Source organism: Mytilus californianus, unplaced genomic scaffold, assembly GCF_021869535.1.
Source record: "Mytilus californianus isolate M0D057914Y unplaced genomic scaffold, xbMytCali1.0.p SCAF_1, whole genome shotgun sequence".
Taxonomy (NCBI): domain Eukaryota; kingdom Metazoa; phylum Mollusca; class Bivalvia; order Mytilida; family Mytilidae; genus Mytilus; species Mytilus californianus.
The window spans coordinates 90511313-90536632 of NW_026262581.1; the positions used below are offsets into that span (position 1 = coordinate 90511313).

Sequence of the window (25320 nt, forward strand, 5' to 3'; positions counted from 1 at the left end):
ATAATTACAGCTTGCATGTAGCTTTATGCGTTGATAGTCTAGATTTTATACACACAGAAGAAGAAGTATACTTAACAACAAAATTATTTTCATTTACCTGTGTATAATTTGACACAGGTTTTTTCAAAAGTGATGATTTTCTAAATATTGGTTAACATTTCACAATGGTATCATACTTTAACTTTGTTTAAACCTGTTAATTACTTTTGACCTTATTTATTTATCCCTTATAATTTTTATTAACTATGTATTTGCATTCAGGTATCACAGATCAAATTTATTCGTTCATTGTGTGTTAAATTGAGTTTTTTGATTGAGTTAAGCCTTCCAATTGATATTTTATAGTATGTCTTTGTATGTTGTGATGTTATACTATTGTTTCAGAAAAGGGAGAAGGTTTGGTACCATTAAAACGTTTAATCCCGCTGCAAATGTTTGCACCTGTCCTAAGTCAGGAATCTGATGTACAGTAGTTGTCGTCTGTTTATGTAGTTTATACGTGTTTCTCGTTTCTCGTTTTTATGTAGATAAGATGGCTGGTTTTCCCGCTTGAATGGTTTTACACTAGTAATTTTTGGTGCCCTTTATAGCTTGCTGTTCGATGCGAGCCCAGGGTCCGTGTTGAAGGCCGTACCTTGACCTATAATGGTTTACTTTTATAAATTGTAACTTGGATGGAGAGTTGTCTCATTGGCACTCATACCACATCTTCCTATATCTATATAGTCTGGAGCTGGCATGTCAGTAACTGCTAGTAGTCTGTTGTTATTTATATATTATTGTCATTTTGTTTATTTTCTTTTGTTTCCTATTCTGACATCGGACTCGGACTTCTCTTAAACTGAGTTTTACTGTGCGTACTGTTGTACGTTTGTTTTTTCTACATTGGCTAGAGGTATAGTGGGAGGGTTGAGATCTCAAAAAACATGTTTAACCCCGCCGCATTTTTGCGCCTGTCCCAAGTCAGGAGCCTCTGGCCTTTGTTAGTCTTGTATCATTTTTTAATTTTAGTTTCTTGTGTATAATTTGGAGTTTAGTATGACGTCCATTATCACTGAACTAGTATACATATTTGTTTAGGGACCAGCTGAAGGACGCCTCCGGGTGCGAGAGTTTCTCGCTGCATTGAAGACCCATTGGTGGCCTTCGGCTGTTGTCTGCTCTATGGTCGGGTAGTTGTCTCTTTGACACATTCCCCATTTCCATTCTCAATTTTATGTTTAGAAATAAACGACAGTGTTGTTAGAACCTCAAGTACACACAGGATGCTGTGGTACTATGAATGTAAGTGAAGATTGAAAGACTTTTACTAAATTGCCCTGATGTGAAACAAGATGAGGAGAAATTGGCCCTATCTCTTTGGCATTTTCAACCCTAGTTCTTTGTGATATGTCGGTTTATTGTTCGTAAGCTGTGACTAGTGATTCATGGTGTAATATAATTAACTGCACTCGCATTCCTGACTTTTTTTTCATTTACGAATTTCAAGAGGTCAAGTCTTCCTTTTCTTTACTGTTATCTTTTTTTTTAGCTAGCCACATTAGATTTTATTGCTAAATTACACTCCCTAAGTTATTGATGCTCCCACTCTTTTGCATCCTGGATCCACCACAATTGAGGCAGATTATCAGGATGAATCTTTTCAATAAGTATATATAATGTGCCATCGAATCCAAATTAAATGGTATGCTCTGCGTTATTTATCATAATCATAGGCATGCATTACAGTTGAGAGAACTCAAACTGACACATCAAGTGACAAGATAATGATAACTTTGAAAACAAGTACAAATTACCATGCTTGCTACTATACATCAGTCTCACATGTTTTGTTGACATTACATATACTAGAAAATAGTATTTCTATTTGCTTTTATGTACATATCTAATTCACTTTAAGATTTTAGGAGAAATATATCAGCAGTGCCTGGTCTGGTGTTTCAAATTGGTTGGATTTGAATGACAAAGCCGGTCATCTAAAATCGTTAGATAACATTCAACTCAAAGGTTAGTATACTCTTTAAGTTAAGCTTACCACTGAGTAGATGTTTATTCCATTTGCTTATGTCAATATAGTAAAAAAATAAATTGCAGAAAAACAGTGCATTCGGGAAAAATTAGGTAAGGCCAATTTCCTATCTAGGGTTTTTATAAAGCCTTTTGGAACTTTATCAAAATATATACGTATTGTAGCTTCGCGAATGTACTTTTAAGATTCTAACAATATTTAATCATATTGTTTTTTATTTAATCAAAATATAAATTCGTAAGGAAAAACTGTCATGTTGATAGAATTAGGGGGGAAATTGTATGTTTCACTGTTCATAGTATATGTCAAAGTCTTTTGATAACACTTTGTTTTAATTAGTGGTAGCATATCATTCCTTATTTTTGTAAAATTTTATTTGTACTTTTTAGGCCAAACATGACCACAATGAAAATATTTACAGCAATACCATTATGCTTTGTTTTTAAACTGATAACGTCATCATTCGATAATGTTGTGGAACCGAATTGTGATATAACTAAAACAATTTGTGAATATAATTGGACTGTTAACTATATACAGACAATGGTTTACAATCCACCCTCTGGAACAGGTACACGATATCCAATAGTACCAGTAAATGGTACACTGCAAGCTAGGACAGACTGTGGCTCAAACAACTTTTACAGGACAGGTTTGGTTACAAAAGTCATATACTCTAAAGACACATAGCATAATATTTTCTGTTTGGTGTGTTAAACAATATGATCTATCTCTAGTTTGTAATTACACATTTAAAACTCATCTGTCATTCGTTTAAATCCTCTCTGTCATAGTCTTAAGTTTCCTACTTCTCTCGTATTGCCTTTCTAAAATTTAAATTCGATCAATTAAATGTAATAAGCACTTGTCAGAACAAGGGGTGTATGTTCCCGTACTAAGAGCAGTTTAAAAATTAAATTTTATTGAATTATGAATGATGAATGGCTTTTCCGACACACTGAGCCGGATTTTTAACGTGCTAGTTCACAAGTCCGCAGGAAGACATGTCACCTTACCCAGACACATTATTCAGACTCCGAGCCGACCAGTCTTTGCTCTTTGCTCTTATTTCTTAATGCCGCGTGCTTAGCGGCGAAGCAGCAAATACCAATTTTAAAGTCTTTGGTTTGACCCGGCCGGGGTTCGATGCCACGACCTCCCGCACTCGAGGCGGCTTTATTAACTTTGTGTCCGTAAACTCCATAGATTGGCTCATGCATAAAAACGATTTTTATGACTGTATTTTTTGTGTATGCATAATGGGAGACATAACTGAAATAATGAATTGTATTGAATCCTATCTTACTTTTTATAGCGTCAGATATCTGTGTTAATTTTTTATCTTTAGTTCACAGGGTGAAGTGGTGCATACATTTTAGTTTTCTCATTAGCAAATATATCAAATATCCAAATGTGTATACGAAATATATATAATTTGATGAAATCTAAAAGTATTCGTTTTTAAAATCTTAATAGCTAACAATAAATATTTAAAACTTTTTACACTGTATGTTTTTGTTTCGTATATTATAGTTGATGACCTTCAAGACAGTATAATAACGGGTGATGGTGAACCCCGAATGGCATTTGCTATAAATAGTCAAATTCCAGGGCCTTCATTGGTAGTTTATGAAGGACAACAGGTATATAAGATATAGTTTTGAAAGAGATATTAAGTTTTCCAATCATATGGCTTCAAAATCCATTTTCTTTCTTTTTCGTTGGAATTACAATTACGGGACAACTATAAATATAGCCGATAAAAGCTGAAAATACTAGTACCACCTAGATTCAAATAAAGACACATTTGCATAAAGTCCAAACAAGGGAAATCCATTCATTTTTGTTATTATATACATATACTAGTAGTAATAATACTTCATATTCTTATCCGCTGTTATGAAAAGATATATTGAAAGATATAAACAGAAATTCCCAAATTAAGTACTGTTTTGGTACATTTACATATTCAATATTAATGAACTAATCTCAAAAGTGGCGATAATTGCACGCAAAACCTGGATACCTCAAAAAATATATCTTCTGACGAAAATCACTAAAAGAAGAATACTATCGTCATTACAACTGTTTGAAATTTAACTCTAAATTTTAAAAAATAGATCGTGATACACGTGAAGAACGATCTTTGGATGGAAGGTATTTCATTTCATTGGCATGGACTGCCGCAGAAGGGAACACCATATATGGATGGAGTACCAAGAGTGACACAATGTCCTATCAATCCAGGAGAAACATTCACTTACAGGTATATATAACGTGCTAGAGTATAAACACCCTGGCATGGGGTATTATAATTGATTTAAAATAAAATAATTGAAAACTGAAAATTTTCTATTGATAGATATGTTGTTGGCTTTCTTTTTTCTTCTCTCTTTTAATAGCATAATTTTAATGCTTGTGGTATTTATTCGAAATTTATAAAATTTACATACTAGAAAAACAAGAAATAATATAGCTTTCCTCAAACGATTTTGGCTATTCGGCTGTGTTCTGCTCTTCGGACGGGTTGTTGTCTCTTTGACACATTCCCCGTTTCTATTCTCAATCCTATTTGGTTTTGATGCTATTGAATGGTTTATGTGTTTGGCTTACCAAACGGTTGTATCCTCGAATATACCTGATATTTGAAATTCCAGAAACACATGCGCAGTTAATTTTGTATAATACGCTTATAGAATTAAAAATTCACAAATCGTTAGTCTAACATTCAACAGATGAACGGAAAACCAGTAAACAATAACCATCGTTACACACAACACAAGTATTGAAACTACATCTGGGTAAATACGATCTCATACATAAAAAGATCATAATTATTAATCATTGTCAAATATGAGTAAAATAAATAATATAAAACAACGAGAAACAATACATTAAAACCCACAATCTAATATCATATTTTTTCTAACTTTTAACTGAAGAATAAATAAGATTTCATTGAAATATTCTTTAACAAACTATTATTGTGATAACAGTTTATATTCCCTTTTCGTAAACCTTAAAAATTGCGTTTCATCACAACAAACAGTTCTATATGTAGTTGTTATTTGATAAGGTTTATGTATAAGAGCGTTTAAGAAATGTCACAGTAAAATTATCTCGTATATTGTTCGCTATATTTGTCGTAATATTTACTATGGCAATGTGGAAAATGAACAAAAAACATACATTCTATTGGTAAAGTGATTTCTTTCGTTCACATTTTTTGGTCCTTTTAGATTTACGGCACGACCACGTGGAACATTCTGGTACCACTCTCATTTAGGAACACAGAGATCAGATGGATTAGCTGGAGCTTTCATAATATTAGAAAATTCTGGTTTAAAGGTAAAATGTATCAACCATTGTTTTGTTTTTTCTATACTATCTGAAACTTTTCAGTTTTGGTAAAGAAGCATTGAGATCAGAATTTAAAAAAAAAACTCTAAGTAAGTTAAGTAGTTAAGGTAATTTTAAGGAACAATAACTTTTCTTTAAAATGCACACCTTAAAGTAGATGTTTACAATATTTATACTGTTTTACTCATTTTAAAGGTTGTCATCAGAATATCTTTGGAAAAATGCTAGCAATCATATCATATCATATCATATCGTGCCAAGCTCTATCTAAATCACCCGTATCTAAAAACTTTGTGAAAAATCTTATTTCTCCAATAACCAAAACAAACGAAATAACATAAGATAGCCACTGACGAGGTTGCCATGATGGGACAGGCACATGAACTATCTAATATGTGTACAAGTATAACATGACACGCAGATGCATATTCGAGACTAACCATGCGTAAAAAAAAATAACACGATCCAAATACATTGGTTAATTGGCTCGTGTAGTCCGTCTTAATTCCAATGATCTATGATTGTTGAATGCCGCCTCTTTTTTAAATTCAGTTTTAGTTTACATTGCAAAACTTAAAAAAGTAATGTTTTCATTCATGTAGACTAAGAAACGAAGCCGACAACCTGATGCATCGGAGTTTGTGTTCTTGTTATCTGATTGGTTTCCATTTGGTTCCGCTACAGCAGACAAATGGGCTGCCTGGGATATAAACAGGTGAGTATATAATAAAGGAGGTCACTATTCCTGAAATATGGCCATTCAGATAATATTACCATCATAGAAAATTTAAAGAAAAACTTACAGTGTGCCTAGCATACATTAAACGAAAACATGCAAATCGCATAGATTGCTTATTCTTTTAAATGCCATATGGACGCCTGGTACAGATGCATTCATTTTGCTTATCTATTTACAAGTTTGATCGTTTATATAAATATACATTGTTAATTTCCATTGTGTAATGCAATGTAGGCATACATATAATAATAATTTTGCAGCTGATATAACAGTTTTAGGTAAATAAATTGAAGAAAAACTACGGTTTCTTATTGGTGCATTCTGAATAAAACTCGGATCTATCATAACTTTCATTCGTATACACCTCTATGTCTTGCATTGTTCTGGACATAATATTCAATTTCATGTATGATAATATACATGTAGTATGCTATTCTTACTTCAAGCATACGGATTCATTTCATCTCTATGGGTAGCAGATTATGCTGAACAAATTTTATTGGTTTTAAAAAATATGGGATGCCTATATAATTCTTTCATTACCTTTTGTAGTTGAGAGTTTGTTTTATACAATTAACAACTATTATTTTTGTATACAGGATATTTTAAAAATGTGTTGGCGGATTATACAAAATAAATGGAGAATGTGTCCCCATGGACACAGATGATGCACCCGCTTGCATACAAAATTATACAGGGACATAACTCAAGAACAATAAAAGTGACGCTACCCAAATTTGTACTTGATCTTAGTTTTATAGTAATAAGTATTGTAAATAGGTTTCATGTTTGGTTGGGGCAAACGGAAACTAAAAATTTTGCAATTTTTCGATTTATAAAGGGGCATCACTCAATAATGGTTAAAGTGACACTACCCAAATTCAACTTGATCTGTGTTTTATCAGTGGAAGGCAAAATTAAACATTGCATTGTATAAAGCAATGATTGTAGTTGATTCACTATGATCATGGACAAAGGAAGATAACTCCAATTTTAATAAAATGCTCCGCTGGGCGCAGCTTGATACGACCGCAGATGTCGAACCCTGAACAGTTGGGGCAAGTATGGACACAACATTCAAGCTTGATACAGCACTGAATTTGGATTGTGACTAAATATTTGACACAGCATAGGTTTCTGACACAGAATGAATGTGGTCTAAGAACTTTAATTTTTTTAATTTACCTATTCAAACCATATCATTATTATTTGCTTTTATATATAAATCAGAAATAACCAATTTAAAATGGAAAATTTTAAAGAAAAAAAGGGGGAAAAAATCCCCCCCCCCAATTTTTTGAACCCCCTTATGATTCATCATCCCCAAACTCAATCCCAGCCTTCCCTTTGTGGTATGGTACCTTGCAGTACAATTTCAGAGAGATCCATACACTTGAACACAAGTTATTGTCTGGAAACTAGAAAAATGCTTGTTTTTTTTGTCCCTAATTCCTAAAATATTGAGACAATTACCCCCAAAATCAATCCCAGCCTTCCCTTAGTGGTATGCTACCTTGCAGTACAATTTCAGAGAGATCCATACACTTGAAACCAAGTTATTCTCTGGAAACTAGAAAAATGCTAATTTTTAGCCCCTTTTGGCCCCTTATTCCTAAACATTTTGGGTAATTACCCCCAAACTCAATTCCAGCTTTCCCTTTGTGATATGGAACCTTGTAGTACAATTTCAGAAAGATCCATACACTAACACACAAGTTATTGTCAACAAAACTAGAATAATGCTTGTTTTTTGCCCCATTTTTTTGCCCCTCATTCCTAATATTTTGAGGCAATTACCCCCAAAAACAGTGCCAGCATTCCCTTTGTGATATGGAACCTTGTGGTACAATGTCAGAGAGATCCATACACTAACACACAAGTTATGTCTGGAAGTTACAAAAATGCTTGTTTTTGGCCCTTTTTTGGCCCCTAATTCCTTAACTATTGGTACCATAACCCCCAAAATCAATCCCAACCTTCCTTTTGTGGTATTAAACCTTATGGAAAAATTTCATAGAGATTCATTCTCTTAAACAAAAGTTAGAGTGCGAAAACCAATGTGTCTTCGGACGACGACGCCAACGTCATACCAATATACGACCGCACATTTTTTTTGCGGTCGTATAAAAATTCCATGAACAATGGCATCATTGATATTTTTAGAAAAAAAAATGAAAAATTTAGCAATTTTTTCATTTGTAAAGGGCATACCTCTAGAACAGTAAAAGTGACGCCACCATAATTCAAACTTGATCTGTGTTTTGTGGTAATAAGCATTGTGTATTAGTTTGGTTGAGGCAAACTTAAGTTAGAGAACGGAAACCAATTTTGGGACGTACGTACGTACAGACGGACAAGGGTAAAACTAAATGCCCCCTCCGCTTTGGCGGGGGCATAAAAATATCGAAATAGCATCTTCATCTTTGCAGGATGCTGATATGGCTTTATAAAGTTCCATATTGAACACACCAGCATTTGGATGCTGGGAACTATTATATATATAGACTTTGATATACCTTTTGTTTGGATGCTGACATCCCAATTATATGCCTGCAGACTCAACTTTCTCTTTGGATGCTGCCATCCCATTAAAAAAATGGATGTTCATCCTTTAAAGTTAATCTCAGGGATGCTGGAATCCCAGTTCCAAGTAAAAATTATCTCAACACATTATAAATTGAATGCTGACAGTCATGTCCTTTGGATGCTGGCATCTGTTTCGGTGACCGTTTTGTTTAAAGGCTGACATCTTTGCATTATATGTTTCTTTATTTAAGGAATGACTGTAATATTTTTTCTGTCTATGAAGAAATAACATAAAAAATGTGGTGCACACTGAATAACCAGCGTAGCGGGTTATTTAAAAGTGTGCACCACATTTTTCAGGTTATTTCGAATAGAAAGAAAAAATATTACAGGCATTCCTTATAATTTAATTCTAAAAAGGCGTAAATCATGATAAAAACGTCACGGTTACATGACAAAATTATGTCTATGAGCTGATAGACAAAACACTTTCAGCCAATCAGAAAACGTGTTACATCCAAAATTAAATTATATATATATTTGACCAGGTGACTTAAGTTTAATCGCTCAATTGAAAAGTCTTTTATCTTTAAAAAAAAATTCACATATTTGGTGTTTGTTTATTATTTACGGTATATAAAAAATATATAGGAAAAGCGCATAAATCTAAAACTGGTGACTATTATTGTGATGAATTACAAAAATACAAATAAAATGAAACAGTAATATACAATATTATATTGTATTAAAGAGTGTTTGGGGTTACTGAAAGTGAGCTTAACCTCCTAGCCTGCTGAAATGATATCATAGACATACCCCTTACCAAACGGTTGCACATAAGATGCTCACGTTAGAAACTAACATGATTGCACATGAGGTTTTTAACATGCAAATTAGGTGAGCATTTTGTGAGCAAAAAAATTGCACATATGAAACTAACCTAATTTGCATGTTAAAAACCTCACGTGCAAATGCTCATATGAGCTTTTGTTTCACATGTGCATTTTATCAGATTGCTCATATGAGCAGCTGCTCACATGTTGCACACGTGAATAATAGTTGACCCGTTTGATTTTGTTATTTAATTATTCCCAGATGATGATGATTAAATTGTATTTAAAGATCAAAACAAAATGGCTGCTTCAAAATAGGAATATTTTTCAAATTTAAAGGAAAATCTTAAATAATTTAATTAAAAATAAAATAACTGACACATCATGTTAAGTGCCATTCTTTAATTACTGTCAGTTAATTATGATTTTCATATTATTTTGTCTTTTTTTGTTATTTAAACAATAATGACTAAAAACATAACATTACATTATAAAACTAATGGAGGGACTTGCAAGTTTAGTACATAATGAATGTCATTGATTAAGTACTGTATTTCAGAAAGTTTAAAAAGGAATTATCTATATACATGGAGTACTTATTTGAAGCAACCTGCATATTATACTCCCATAAAGGATTTAAAATTGTACTATATTTCAGAATCTGACACAAAAATGAACATAATGAAATAGAAATGATAACTTACAAATAATTAACCACAGCCACACTGGTTTTAACGTTATCAGATTCCAACAATGCCATTAACTTCAAATAGCACAAAATATGGCTTAAAATTTTTCATCTCCATCTCCCTCCAAATTGATGCTTTGAATTTGAATTTACAGGAAGTACATGACTGGGCATGTCATTTTGAAAAAGCTCATATATGAGCAATGATCTAGGTTAGTTTTGAATGGTTAGAAGAATGGACAAACTTTTCAAAGTACAAAACTGACATAAAACTAACATGGATGATAAAAGCTCACCTGAGGTTTGAATTGCACATATGAGCATTATGTTAGATTTTTGTGGGCACATATGAACTACCAAACTGCACATGTGAGCAATCTGATTTGCATACAATTCTAACTTGCATCTCATGTGCTTCACATGTGAAACTTGTGTGCTTTTGTTAGCAGTTTCTGTACGGGACACTCTACTATTCAGATTGGTGACTGCACTTTATTAAGGTGCTTCATATGAAGTCTGTAAGTCTGCGTTAATATTTTGTGTCTATGACAAACCCCCATTTCATTTTTAATTAAAGTATATATTGGCATTAAATGTATAAGATATCATAAGGAGATCTGTCCTGCATACAATAATACACGTACTGCTTAAATAACAATGCAAAATCTTTTAAAATTTTATTTTAATTATCAGTACTGGTCTCTTTCATCTGTACGTAAGTTGGATATTGTCAATATCACTGGACTTGCTATATGCACATCATGTCATGATCTGTTTTCATTTCACAAGGAGATCTGTTTTCCCCAGTTGCCGTCACATACAATAATACATGTCATGCATGTACCAATTTGATAACAATGCAAAATCTTTTAAATCTTTATTTTAATCATACATACTGGATATTGCCAAAATCACTGGACTTGCTGTATGCAACTTCCCATGGGTAGGCACATCATGTCATGATCTACTTTCATTTCAATCTCAAAACTTATATTTTCTTTATTACGATCATTGTTTTTTTTGTATTTAATATTTATCAATCATCTAATAAAATCGGTTACATGAACTAGAGCTTTCTAACTTTCTTTTATCATTTATTACTTATCTGAAATCAGCTGGAATTGCAAATGATCATAATGATCTGGTGCTGTTTGGATGTTTTGTTGCCTAAATTCAACCTGTCCAGTAACTATAAAGTGTTACGATACATAATACACAACACATGAATAGTAACCGGAAAGGTACAGCCACTGCTTAAAAAACACTGAAACGAGAAATGAAAATCTAGTATAGTTTTTAATACAGATAAATATTCTGACCAATATAAATGTTTAAAGAAACTGCTTAAAATGAGTTTCCTGTTGCTTACGTCTTTTATCCACGACAATTTGGGCTCATATTTGTCTCTAAGGCAATTATACCACATCTCCTTAGTTTTACATTCACAGTAAAATATAAACTGGCCTCAAGCAATCAATGAGTCTATATTCTTCATATAAAATCTTGCAAATATATGAAAGATTGTCAACAATAAGTTTTCGTTGTAACATCACAATACTTTTAAAGTAGATATTCATGTAGAATAAAGTGTTAAAAATATATTTATTTCCTCCCAACGTTCAAAATGACTACTCGTGGTTGCAAAAAAAAAATACTTGCACCCTCCCATCCTTTTCCATCTCCAAGAAAATGCATGATTATTTGAAGAAAACCTCCATTTAAACTTCACTTTACCAAAGTTTTCCATACCAAGCCTGGTGCTTCTGCGTAGTCACAGATAAATCTATTAAAAAAATACATCTGAACCACTAATTAAATCGAATTATAATTATGGAACAACACTCAGATCTATACACTATCAAATAAACAGCTGCGCCATGAGCGCATGATACGCCCGTCGCTTTTTAAAAGAATTAAGTTCAATAACTTCTCAATGTCATATCAGAAATTTATGAAAAACTAAAGGGAGGTTATCTTAATAGATATAAACCAGTCGCCAAAGTTTCATGAAAACTCCTCAAAGCACTTTAAAGATATTGTCTGAAAACTGGAGAATCACCCCTTTTTTATGAATAAAATCACATAACTCGGAAACGTAAAATCTAAAATTTATAATAATCGAAATGGAGCTTTCGTCAATAGATATAAACAATTCAATAAAGTTTCTTACAAATTGGTGAAAGTGTTTTTGAGTTTTTATTCCGAAAATTGGAAAATCCTCCTTTTTAATGAATAAAACCCAATAACTTGGAAAGTTAATATCTAAAATTTATAAAAAACGAAAGGGAGCCCAAGTTATTAGATATAAACAATTCACCAAAGTTTCATGCAAATTGGTTAAAGTGTTTTTGAGTTATTGTCAGACATGTTGACGACGGATGGACAACGGTATACTATAATACGTCCCGTAAACGGGCGTATAAAAAGGGTGCAATTAATGACGAATAACGGTAAAGGGCTGGACTATTCAGTTGTTAAATCCCGTTTTTTATCACTTCTAAAACTTTGAAACGTATTAAGGCAATAAAGGCAATCATTGGGGACATTCCGACAATGACCGACATGAAAACTATGTACTTTCGAAATGGAATCCAACAACAGACATTAGTTTGTACAAGGATTTGTATCCTTGGTTTGTACATTGATATTTCTGTCAACAGACGGTGCATTGTTTGATGTGTAAAACACCAGCAGATTCAAGTGTGCGCTTGACTCTTTATCATCGCAATAACATACTTAAATATTCTAACTTTCGTTTTAAAAAACACATGTTGTCTAAAACTGGAATATGAATAAAGACCTGAACGCAGGCGGAACAACTAAATCTGTTGCTTTTTTCAAGCATCATTGATTTGAAGTCGTACTCTCCACGTATATACTTGACTTTACCTCAAGATGGATTGTATGAATATATGACAATTCTGTATATCATTATTTTGAACTTTCAGATGCACAATTAAATTTCCCATTTGTGCACATGCGCAGATACATAACCAACGTGGTTCTGAATTTCGAGAATTTATACCATATAAATATCCGAATAAGTTCATTAAACTTTAATACCCATAATATTATTATTTTTTAATAATTGCAACGACGTATAAAACGTCCTTGATAAAAGCAGTCAATATAATACTTCCTGATAAAAGTAAGGAGAAGGAACCCAGGGTGAATGTACTCTATAGGGAGGAACTCAGGGCGAACGGACCAAGGGCGAACATGTAATCAGGGCGAACCGACCCGATACCAAATTCACGCATGTACAAACTCTACTTAAAAGACATCCGGTTACAAGTAAATAAATAACGTTCATGTAAGATGAGATGAAATCTAATAATTTACATAAATAAATAGGTTGATATTAATACATTAAAACATGAGAAATTATAACACTAACGATAGTGAACGTTTTTCAAGCCTAACTAATAAATTAAATGATGCAGATTAGTTCATGTGTAAACATCGGTGTAAAAATAAGGCACGGAAGTTGTTATGAAATTGTAAAGCACAGAAAGGGATACGGCATACGTCCTGGTCACGGTTCAATGATTTTACAGCCCGGGCAGTAAAGGCTTTCAGAAGACTTGAAGTCTTCTTCCACCAAAAATCACAACTCAGAACAGGAACAATAACACATGTCTATTTTACTTTGACTACTGATCTGCAAACAGACACACAAATATCATAAAATAGTGAAACATAAGATTGATTGCACTTTGTATGGATAATTCCCACACGTGTTACATGGGGAGTCCGTTTGTTTATAAATAATAATGTCACGTGATCGAGCACTGACGTCACAAATTTGCATCGCCCTTACAATACACTACACAATTCACACATACATAACCCATTTATCATGCAAACATGCAAAGTGAATGTGATTGGTTGTCAAATAATACATAAATATTGCATGTACAGTTAATGAAGAAATTAGTTCATCAAATAGATTAGATTTCCACTCATCACACAAATGGACTGGGTTGACATTTCTGTCGTCGGGGATAATTGATAAATGGGATTAAACTGACCGTCAAGAAGGTCTAGACAACGACCTCTGGAGAACTTTAACATTAATAAGTAATACTTACCAAAATTACTCTATATTATTAAACGCTGTTTAAATGAAATGTCAGAAAGATTACAATATAATACTGATGCAGGCGGGGATGCAGGTTATATTGGCGCGAAAAAAATATTCTTACTCCTATTGCTTGACGTAATAAAATTTGCATAGAATCAAATTTAACTAAAGTTCAGCGTAAGCAAAAGTGAATATGCAGAAGCATGACAATATATTAATGATAAAATGTGTATATATTTCTGTAAAAGAAGTTGCCAGTATACTTCACTAAGAATTACATTTGAGCGCAAGGAGATCTCTATTTGTGAATTGATTTATTAACCCCGGTTGAACCCGGTTGAACCCGAGGTCGAAGTTCAACATGTTAACATAATTATTAACGGAAATTTACCTAATTGCATTCGGAATTCTCATGACTTTTTATACCTTCAACGTATTTTGCATTCAGAATTCTCATGACTTTTTATACATTCAACGTATTTTCCAAATCATTTATTTATTTAGTATGTTTATATATAATATTGTATAAAAAGTCCTCGTGTAAATATATTAACCTAAATGTTGATTTATAATGGAGCTGGAATTCGTATGTTAAAGGTTTTCAGATAACTTAAAAGGAGAAAAGTGTTTTGAGGTCAAAAGAACATATGATTATGCAGAAATAGGACAACGGGGAATACAAACACCAGTTATAAATGCAAAAGGTAACCTTATATCTTTAATGCATTTGTCGACATATTCTCATATGGGTTTTCTCCCTTCCAACACAGAATTAAGAAAATACTTCATTCTAGTATCATTGGAGAAAACGCAAATTAAACCATATCGAATACAATCAAAGTACTGAAGTACTGAACATCGGATGACCGCAATTTCTTGTGGATGGTTACAAGCACTTGTCTCAGAAAAAAAATCACATCTCTATACCTTAAAGTGAGGTTAAGGTACATAGATATATATTTTTTTCTCAGACAAGTTCGTGCGTGGATGATGAATAAATGACACGGAATTCAACCTAACCGTAATAATTATTATATTGGGAGTGATACCAATCAGTATACTCTGGTTTGTTGTTATATATTATATTAATATTTGTATATAAGAGTTACATGTATATATAATGTTCATCCATTTGTATATCATTCTATTTTACTATTCTAATAATAGAGCAGCGCAAGTGCATGGTGGACACTCTTCTGTAATAATTCGATTTTTCTAATAGATTGGATATGAGTAGGCATTCATATTTTCCCGCAAAACGTTCTTGAGATATTCTTCCGCATGCGTTAACACAATTTTTCTGTATTCTTGATTTGTTATTGATATATATATTTCTCACGACAAAACATTTTCATATCATTTATCTATGTTCTTAAAAATTATTTTCATGAATATTTATTGATGAAATTGATATATAACAAGCGATAAGGAATGTTATTTTGCGTTTGGTTATCAGTCAAAAACGAAAGTCACGTGGGTAGAAATGTCTGTGGCAACAATACACCGGAATGCCCTCACGGTCATCCAATGTAAAAATGGAAATTATTAACAGTGCATGTAAACGAATCACAGACTATGTAAAACATTTCCGGTCCCGAATCGAAACCGTTACCTGCCAAATTTGTTATGAGAAAAAAGGAGCTTAGTAAGTCGTCAATAAGACCCAAAAAATTTTTAATAAAAAGCATCTTATGTTTCATATAATAACGTCATCGCACAAAATACAGTAATTAAGCTAGGCATATAAATGTGGTATTCCGCAAAATGTATTAAATACAATTAAAAGAGATGTAACGTAAATATTAGTTAATGAGACAACGAGCAAAAGACATAATAACCCCAAAAAAGACATCAACAACATTCTTGTCCGTATTGTTTTTTACAGGAAGACGATACGAGGAAGATGGGTCTACTTATTATCCATATATACCATTAGAAGTATTTGTTGTGAAGCAGGGTGGTCGATACAGATTTAGAATTATAAGTTTAGCAGCAATGAATGCTTACCGTGTGTCTATTGACAACGTAAGATGTTTCTGTATATTTATCAATCATAGTTATGTCAAATTTTAATTTTCATATGATCTTCAGCTGTATTTCTTTGACGATTGCCCAGACAATTGTTTTACGACATAAACCATCAAATACTCATATACTTATCTTCCCATGATGCGAGTTTTTCTTAGAAACATGTTTGATGAAATATAATGAAAATATTGTTGCACATCTATCTTTAAAAACGGTCTATTATATTTGATCCATGTTGTAAATACTCAAACGCAGTTCTAATTTTCGCTGAGTAATACAGCTAAAAGACATTTAATTTGTTTTACTTCAATTCTCGAAAAAAAAATCATAGAAAGAGAGGCAAATACAAACTGTAGATATCGATGGTAATTTTGAGGTCAAGTGAAATTCGGCGACATATATAATCATATATTAAATTTGTTTTGTTCACAACTAGCATGAATTGAAAGTTGTGGCAGTTGATGGGACTGAAGTGGAAGAAGAACAAGCAGAATCTGTTATACTACATTCAGCGGAGAGGATAGATGTTGAGATCCAAGCCAATGCTCCTGTTGGTAACTATTGGATACGGATGGAAGACATGGCAGCAAAAGATACAAATGAGGTTTGTTAACATATAGTATAGCCACAAAGGAAATATTTGAATGATGTGATATCACCTGTATTTATCTGATGCAATATTTTTTTTTTATCTAATTCTAGTTTATTTTCAGAAGCCAATAAATATGGTAAAAGGTTATGGTATTTTGAGATATGCAACGGCTACAAGTGATGAACCAACAAGTTTTAGAACAGAATGCACAACAGATCATCCATGTCGTTTGATTAACTGTCTCTTTGGGTAAGATTATCTGAACCTTTGCACCGATCGATTAGAGATGCACTTTTCCTTTGTGTTTTCTCTATTACTCCTTTAACGTGTGAAAGTATCATTCGTTACGTTCAAAGTTTATTTGAATACAGAATAAAAGATTATATACGGTCAAAAGTGGGAAGTACATAAGAAACAAAAATTATGAATATACGTATTGGAAATATATACTACACTTAAGACGTAAGATAGCAGTTAGGACATCCTAGGTAAGATCATCCTTAGAGAGCTTCGATGTGCATGCTCAGACATGTCCTAGGACAGTCATAAGTCCATCCTAAATCGTGTCCTAAGATATGTCTTAGCACAGATCCTATGACACGTTCGATCAACAGGCCCAGGACTACTCACCTTTTAAGAGCTCCTGAGTTCATTGTCGGATTTTGGTTGGGTGTGTGCTGCCCAAATTATGTTGAGTGTTTTTGAACTGTAATCAGTTTGTTCGTCTTTCTTCTTTTGTCCATGGTTTTGTCTGTTGTTGTTTATGATTGCCCCTCTGGTATCTTCTCCAACAATGTACACTATGAATGTGACGGTTTTAAATTTTTTTATCGTTATTAAAGGGTCACTAGCTACGAGATATATAAAAAATCTAAAGTATGATTTTTTTTGTTTTGTTTAATCATTAATGAAAGTGAAATAGTGAAATAATAATTCGCTTTTAGCAGCCAGTATGGTTCAATTTTGCCAAATTAAGCTAAGAAACATTGATGATGAATTATTCACTTGCAAGTGAATAATTCGACCTCATTGAATCCGTATTCATGTGAACTTAAAAATCTAACCCCTTAGCTAGAGATGGATAACGCATGAATTGTGCGTGTTCGGTTATTTAAAGGAAAAGAATGTTAACATTGAAAGTGAAACAAAGGTAAATCGTTTGATTGACTGATTCGATCCACAAAAATCATTCTTATACAGGTTAAAACGATTATTAATATATATTTTTTAATCTATAATATGAAATTAAACAGACCTAGAAAAATCCAATTGCACGAGTTCGCTTTCTATCTATATCTATATTTATGTTTATATAGCTTATATGACCATCGGAGGTCTTCGGAGGTCAACTCGATGGTTTATTAGATGTCGTCAAGACTAAAATACACACAAAACGAAGCTGCATATTATCGAGCCCATGCCATGTACATTGTTTATTTTAGACCTTTTATAATTTGGATAAATGTTTTACATGGTTATAAATCAAATATGAGAATTTGAGTCAAATCGGTGAACATGAATTTGACAGCTAGTGCCCCTTTAAGGATATTGGAATAACACAGTTTTGCTTTTGTATTTTACTTTCTTTACCTAGAAATGAGACTAAAAAACATCTTTACGTATCTCATAAGCTGACCAATCAGTAAAAGAGAACATTATATGTTCGAATGTCAAGTTTGCTTCAACACAGCTTTGTTCTTTTCCAGGATTCAATTGGATTTCATCTAAAGTATATTCAGGCGAAGTTCGTTCTTCAATATAAAAAAAAAAATCATTATAAATTTTGAAAAATACCATGGTCAGTTTAATTTCGGAGGTCATTACATTAACTATATTTGTTTCTCCAATATGGTCATATCCGACCTGCGACATTGATGGATTTGATGGGCGACCTTGTGACATGATGTAGCATTTAAAAGGACTTGTGACCTTAAAAACTGTTCAAAACCATGTTATTTAAATGTTTTATTTGCCTAAAAATGACCTAGTGTCCCATATTTCATAAGATAATAGGACATTTAAAGCAAACATCTTTCGGTAGAAAAGGGGTTATATATATTGTATGAAACATCTTCTCTTTCTTTTATCTAATCATTCCTTTTATCTTAATCAATATTATATGTTTTGTATGTTTTAGCAAATTTCCAGACCAACTAAACACATATTGTGTACCAATGGCATCCCTAAAGTCGTTGAAATCGGAAATAGATAGATTTCCTGTTCCATTGCCGGGATCTAAAAATAACTTCCAAGAATTCTTCATGAATTTTCACTTTACGAGTAAGTCGCAGTTTCAGAATAATTCCATACCATTCTTTAAAAACTATGAATATTTAATTTAATTTTATAATTTTTTGTTAGTTATAATATATTTTGCAATACAATTGACTAATATGTATTTAGCTGCCTTTGTTATTTCAAAATAGACTTTTATAATTGTCGAAGAAATTTTTGTTCAGAAAACGTTTTGAATTCCAACTCAAGATCAAACCACTTATCATAGTCTACAACCACACAGAGACTCTGGTGTTCACATCATAACAATACATATCTTGTATACCGTTTATCCTTTGGTAAATAAGTGCAGTGACAAATGCTGGTAATGATTTCACTTAATGTACCTTACTGAATAATAATGTGTATACTTGGTTAAGGAGAATAAAGTTTTTTTTAAAGAAGGATAATACCTTATTTGACATCAATATCTTTGTTATTTTTTTCTTAACAATAAAAACAACACGGGTGTCATTCGGTATATCGAGAAAATGATTGTGAAAGAAGAACTAACGGTGGTCAAACATTGCTTCTTTGTACATAAAGACCCATTTTCAGACCTGTTTTCCTTTAAGAGGCAGTGCTAACTAAGCGTCCAAGATTATAAGACCTCTAAGAGCGTAAATTGTCGAAAAGTATCATATAGGTATATTTAAGATGTTCTTTCCATTATCAATACACAATTTTATGATTTTGGATCCAGTAATAGTCCTGAACTAGAGATTACAGACACCACATATACAGCTTCCATTTTTAGACCCATATACCCTGCAATGGACTACGGCGGTCATCTCAATACCCGAGTCTATGATTAACGAAATGATTTCAACTTTGAAATAATAAATTTTCCTCACCTTAGCAGCAATTTACCAACTTCATCCGCGTATGGATATTCATTTCTCAACACATACGATATTCGGATCTTGCAGCCATTTTGTAAATTTTCATCAATGCCTGAGCAAAAAAAAAATCAGCCAGATATTTGTGAAAGAACATTTCGTTCCTTTTATCAAAAGGTTCATCGGAAATTACCAAGATCTAATAGATGAATATTTAGTGTCTACTTCACAAATATTATAGGATGGTCTTGAGTTATAGATTCTAGGTGCTGAATCTGTGTAGAATTTTATCTACTTTACAGTTTTACCTTTATTTGTCTTTGTACATTTATATAAAAATAAAAAGATGTGGTATGATTGCCAATGAGACAACTCTCCACAAGAGACCAACTGACATAGAAATTAACAACTATAGGTCACCGTACGTTCCATTTGGTCGTATGACTCTTGACGTGGTTTGGTATATGTACATCCAGCTTTCAGGTTTTTTGCTTTTGTCGTTCCTTATGCGGATGGGTCCAGAGATGCGATTCGGACACATGAGGTGTTTATAGTGTTGTTTTGTATACCCTTGTATTTATATTTTACTTATTTTATATTTTATCGGGAAATTGTATATGTCATTATGCTTTACTATACTTACTGCATTATCAACTACAAACTTCTTTTTTGTTGGCGTCTTTGTTTGAAATGTAAGTGTGTTTGAACGTTTGATTCAGTTGTGTTGTATGTCTGTGATGTATGTTTTGGATCCCAGTTATGGCCACCTTAACCAACTATGTCTGTTTGGGTTGCTCACCAAATTTTGCAATGTTACGAAACATTAAAAAACTGTCTGGGCGTTTTAGCTAGCTAGAAAACCTGACACAATTTTCTTAGGACAATGCCTTGCCAAGTCAGGAATATGATCACAGTTGTCCTGTGGTTTTTAAGACAATTTTTTTCATTCTATTTTTAACAAAAATTAACAAGGGTCTTCGTTTTATAGATATGACTGTGCATAAAAATTAATGGAAATCAGATGAGACAACCTCAACTTTTCATACGACATAAAACTTATGCAGGACGGACAGACGGACTTATATTATTATAAAGCAAATAGTCGATGTAGTATCATCAAATAATCAGATCTTATCAAATAATCAGATCTTATGTCATTGAACAATAATAATAAAAATAAGGAGATGTGGTATGATTGGCAATAAGACAACTATCTACCAAAGTTAAAATGAAGTGGATGTAAGCAATCATAGGCAACCGTACGGCCTTAAACAATGAGAAAATTCCATAACGTATACGACTATGTAGCGGGGTTAAACATGTTTAAAGGCGCCAACCCTCCCTCTAACCTGGGACAGTGACGTAACAGTACAACATAAGAACAAACCATAAAAGTCAGTTGAAAATGGTTTAACTTATCAGATTTATACAAAGCAGAAAAAAACATCTTACAAAAACACAGACCGGAAGTGGCAGGGTATTTATACATCAATAACAACAAACAAGACACAAAGTATCGTAGTGAGATATGAGAGTACTCGCAGTTACTGACAGCTAGTTCAAAGCAAATAACAACTCATAAAAAATCATTTATCTAAGACATAGCCCTATTCGAAAACAAAAGTGAAGCGGATTAAGTCATGCAAACTTTTTTTTTTGATATACCAATTACAAATAATTATAATGTCATCCCATTAAAGAATGATCTGATTGTTTCGTGGATTTTTGCAATAACGAATTAGCGGCAACAGATCTTCAACGATACTTTTTACGATCATCAAATAGCGCTACCCGATCTTTCACGATCCGAAATATCAATTTTACAAATATTCCCATTTTTGCCAAGTTTTTGATTAAACTAAAACAAAATAAGTTTCAGAACCATTTCACACAATAATTTGGAACGATATTTCAAAAGAAAGTAGTTTATGCATTCATAATATGAAAAAAATCATGTTTTTTACATATTTATTTCCTTGAAATTTCGATGAGTAGTCTGCCTTTAGTAGTTTTGTAAAAACGATGTACTTTTGAAACTAGATTTTCCTCGGATACTGATCATAATGTTGAACCATTTTGACAGACAGTTTTATTTTTCCAATTTTGTCATTAAAATTCATTAAATTAGATTATTTACTGACGTTGTATGTGTTTTCTCGATAAGCTGACTGTGTTAGTACCCATAATTTGAATTCGTGACTTTATCAATTAAATTTAATATTGAACTATAAAAGTTAGTCAATGCAAACTTGTCTGAAACCACTTTTAACGGGGAACCAATCCATTAAAATAAAATTTAACCTTTATATTAGACTAAACATTATCATATAAAGATCCCAAAGTCTTTATCATTTTAGATCTATTTAGGACTTACTACTAACGTCTCGATTTTATTATATAAGTACACTCTATTTACAGAATCATTACATATGCCTCTTAAATGTTCAATAATGAAATGAAATGAACTGTTGACTGTTAACGCAGTTATCGGCGAAATGTGGTCAGCTGCGTGACGATGTTTTTTTTAAACATGACATGAGAGTCGGTCTCTTGGGTCTGACGACGAACGTTATTGTACTAGTACTGTAATTACGTCTTTAGCCCACAGCACAGGAACTTTCCCAGTATTGTTAAACATGTATATGTATATGACAGTATTTTGATTAAAAATAAAAATAGGAAAAGCACTGCAAGATTTAAAATATAAATAACAGATAACACGGTTTATTTTTTCAGCCTTAAATAATAATCCAAAAGCGCAGTCCTCTATAAACGGAATTAGAATGAATTTACCTGCATCTCCTCTTCTTGTAAGTAAAAAAATAGTTTTATAGGGTTATTTATTTGATTTGGTACTGTAAGTAACAGATAACATTTTTTTTTCATTCTATATGTAATAAATTAATTACTAAGCTTTTATTGATAATCTTTATTCGATTCATTGTGTCATATTTTTCGTTACATGATAAAAAAAAACTCCAATGTTTTTCCCTATAACCCTAAAACATCAATTTGTAACGTTTGTTTTGATGCATTAGTGGTGGTATTTGTCCTGTGTATTGTATCTCTTTTTGTATCGTATTAAGAAAAAAAATGTGTTTTGTTTTCTTACTTAGATATCGATAATATGAAATGTGAAGACACAAATGATGACACAAAACCAAGAAGGCAACTATAGAGGTCAATATATGGTCTTATAACATCTCAAAAACCAACAAGATTTTTTCAATGACAACAATCAATATCAGAAATCATTATAATTTTATAGGTAGATTCTGACAGTCCAGATTCATCAACGTCATGTGACTTTCAGGATTGCACTTCAGTGTGTACCTGTACACATATTCTCAACCTGAAATTAGGAAACGTGATCCAGTTTGTACTTATAAATTATGGTAAACAAATATTAATATACTTTTGTTGAATTGGGATCCACCTCTCAACTGTGAAAATATAGTTCTCTATTATTTTGTATTTTAGCATTTAACTGTTTTCACCTACCTCCTGCAAAATTTAAAATGATGTGGTTTTGGGCTATACAGTTTACGTCATGTTGTTTTTTAAGTAATTATACATTATTGGCATTCAGTGTTTTTGTCTTGAGTGTTTCATATAGAAGTAGATTCAGAATAGCGCTTCGGACGCACCAAAATTAGTCAAGGGCGATTCTTATCTTTTGTTTGGTTTAAAGTAAATACACGAAAACATTTTAATTTATAGGCCATGATTTTACAAGCACACCGGTAACAAAATTGTACTGTATGAAGTCTTTAATTATTTGCATTTTGAATGAACTTTTTTTAAAACTTTTTGCATATATCTCTGAAATCTCAAATTGTATAGAACCTACTGGTTTCGGAAGAGCTCATCCTGTACATATGCACGGTCACAGGTTTCATGTAATGAAGATAGGATTTCCTGAATATGATAATAAAACTGGAAACCTGACCAGGATGAATCCTCATATAAAATGTAATACACTTGAGTGCAACAGAGCTGAATGGGCGGACGAATCGTGGAATTTTGGCAATGTGCCAGGGATGAATGTTGACAATCCACCAATTAAAGACACTATCATTGTGCCCTGGGGTGGATATGTTGTAATACGAATTGTTGCTGATAACCCTGGTATGTTTTACTTGTATCTATCTAACCTAAAGTATATGTGGTAATGCGATGGAATAATAGTTCTTCCCAAATAAAGCTCATTGGTGTCAATCTAAATAGAGGTGCGCATGTAATATTTTTTTTCCGCATTCGACCTAACATCTTTGGGTAGAAAAATCTAAAGTTGAAGAATAACTCACAATGCAAACAACGTACAAATGAAAGCTATTTGAATGAAAACAAAAGAAAAGCATGTGATATTATACTGTAGTAAAATATCCTGGTTAATCCTTCAATTGATCGGTTACATAAACAGGGGTTATGACTATTTGATACTGTTACTTTGGATTGTGATTCAAAGAACTTTTGATGATTTATTTGAAAATAGTTCATAGAATTTGACGAAAATATTACTTTGAATGCATGAAATCGGGTTTCTTCAGACATCGATGATATTCCGTGGATATTGATAATTTGAAACCTGTTAACATTTAACATCAAATCGACCACTTCCTTTAATTGAATATTCGATAAATTCATCGAATTAAAACTACATAAGACATATAACTATTTTGTTTAAGGTTATTGGTATTTCCACTGTCACATTGAACTGCATAATGTAGATGGAATGGCTTTGGTGTTACAAGAAGGCAATAGAACACAGATGCCTGTATTACCAAATAACTTTAGAACATGTGGTGATTTTGTCTTGAACGATAATGGAAACGATGTACTTTTTGGTGACGGATTGCTTACTGATTCAACAGATTCGACAGATACAGGTACAATTAGTTAGACAGTCTTATGAAAGTTTGGACATATTTAATTCTTCTATTTCATAAATATTTTAATTGCGTAAGAGAAAAATAATAGACATTTAGGTTAATTTAGGTTATATCATAGGCAAAAAGAAAATATTGTTTTTAATCAGAGGTCGATGGTTCTTAGCTAACTTTTTAATAAAGAGTAACAACGAAAGAAACGTTAAGGACAAAAAACACGAAAAATGCCCTTCATACTTGATGTAAAGTGTATGCTTGTTTAAAAAACAAAACAAACAGTACAATAAAAGATATAACAGACATTCTGCAAATTTAGTTCTTTATTTGTGAATAGTAAGTGTCTTCTTTTTATTTAGAAAACTGTTTTCAATTTTGTCAATTTTTTCTTGCAACACATTGAAAACGGTGGTCTGGTGGTCTCGTGCTCGCCTCGAAATAA

At 32.4% G+C, this 25320-nt stretch overlaps 1 protein-coding gene across 1 annotated transcript; it reads left to right on the forward strand.

The window, feature by feature from the left end:
- Nucleotides 1–2572: 2572 nt before the first annotated feature.
- On the forward strand, nt 2573–24895 carry LOC127738326 (uncharacterized). Its single transcript, XM_052249532.1, has 13 exons — nt 2573–2630; nt 3563–3672; nt 4150–4295; nt 5269–5377; nt 5992–6104; nt 14857–14963; nt 16145–16284; nt 16724–16891; nt 17001–17128; nt 19017–19047; nt 23261–23381; nt 23839–24120; nt 24681–24895. Exons 1-13 carry the CDS (start codon nt 2573–2575, stop codon nt 24893–24895), a joined length of 1728 nt encoding a protein of 575 aa, XP_052105492.1.
- The last annotated feature ends 425 nt before the right edge of the window (nt 24896–25320 follow it).

Bases quoted from the DNA above. Each gene is read 5' to 3' on its own strand.
- LOC127738326 (XM_052249532.1), top strand. From the start codon at position 2,573: ATGGTTTACAATCCACCCTCTGGAACAGGTACACGATATCCAATAGTA. The intron at 5,378-5,991 runs GTAAAATGTATC...TCATTCATGTAG, and splicing joins TAGAAAATTCTGGTTTAAAG to ACTAAGAAACGAAGCCGACA. The intron at 6,105-14,856 runs GTGAGTATATAA...CGTATGTTAAAG, and splicing joins GCTGCCTGGGATATAAACAG to GTTTTCAGATAACTTAAAAG.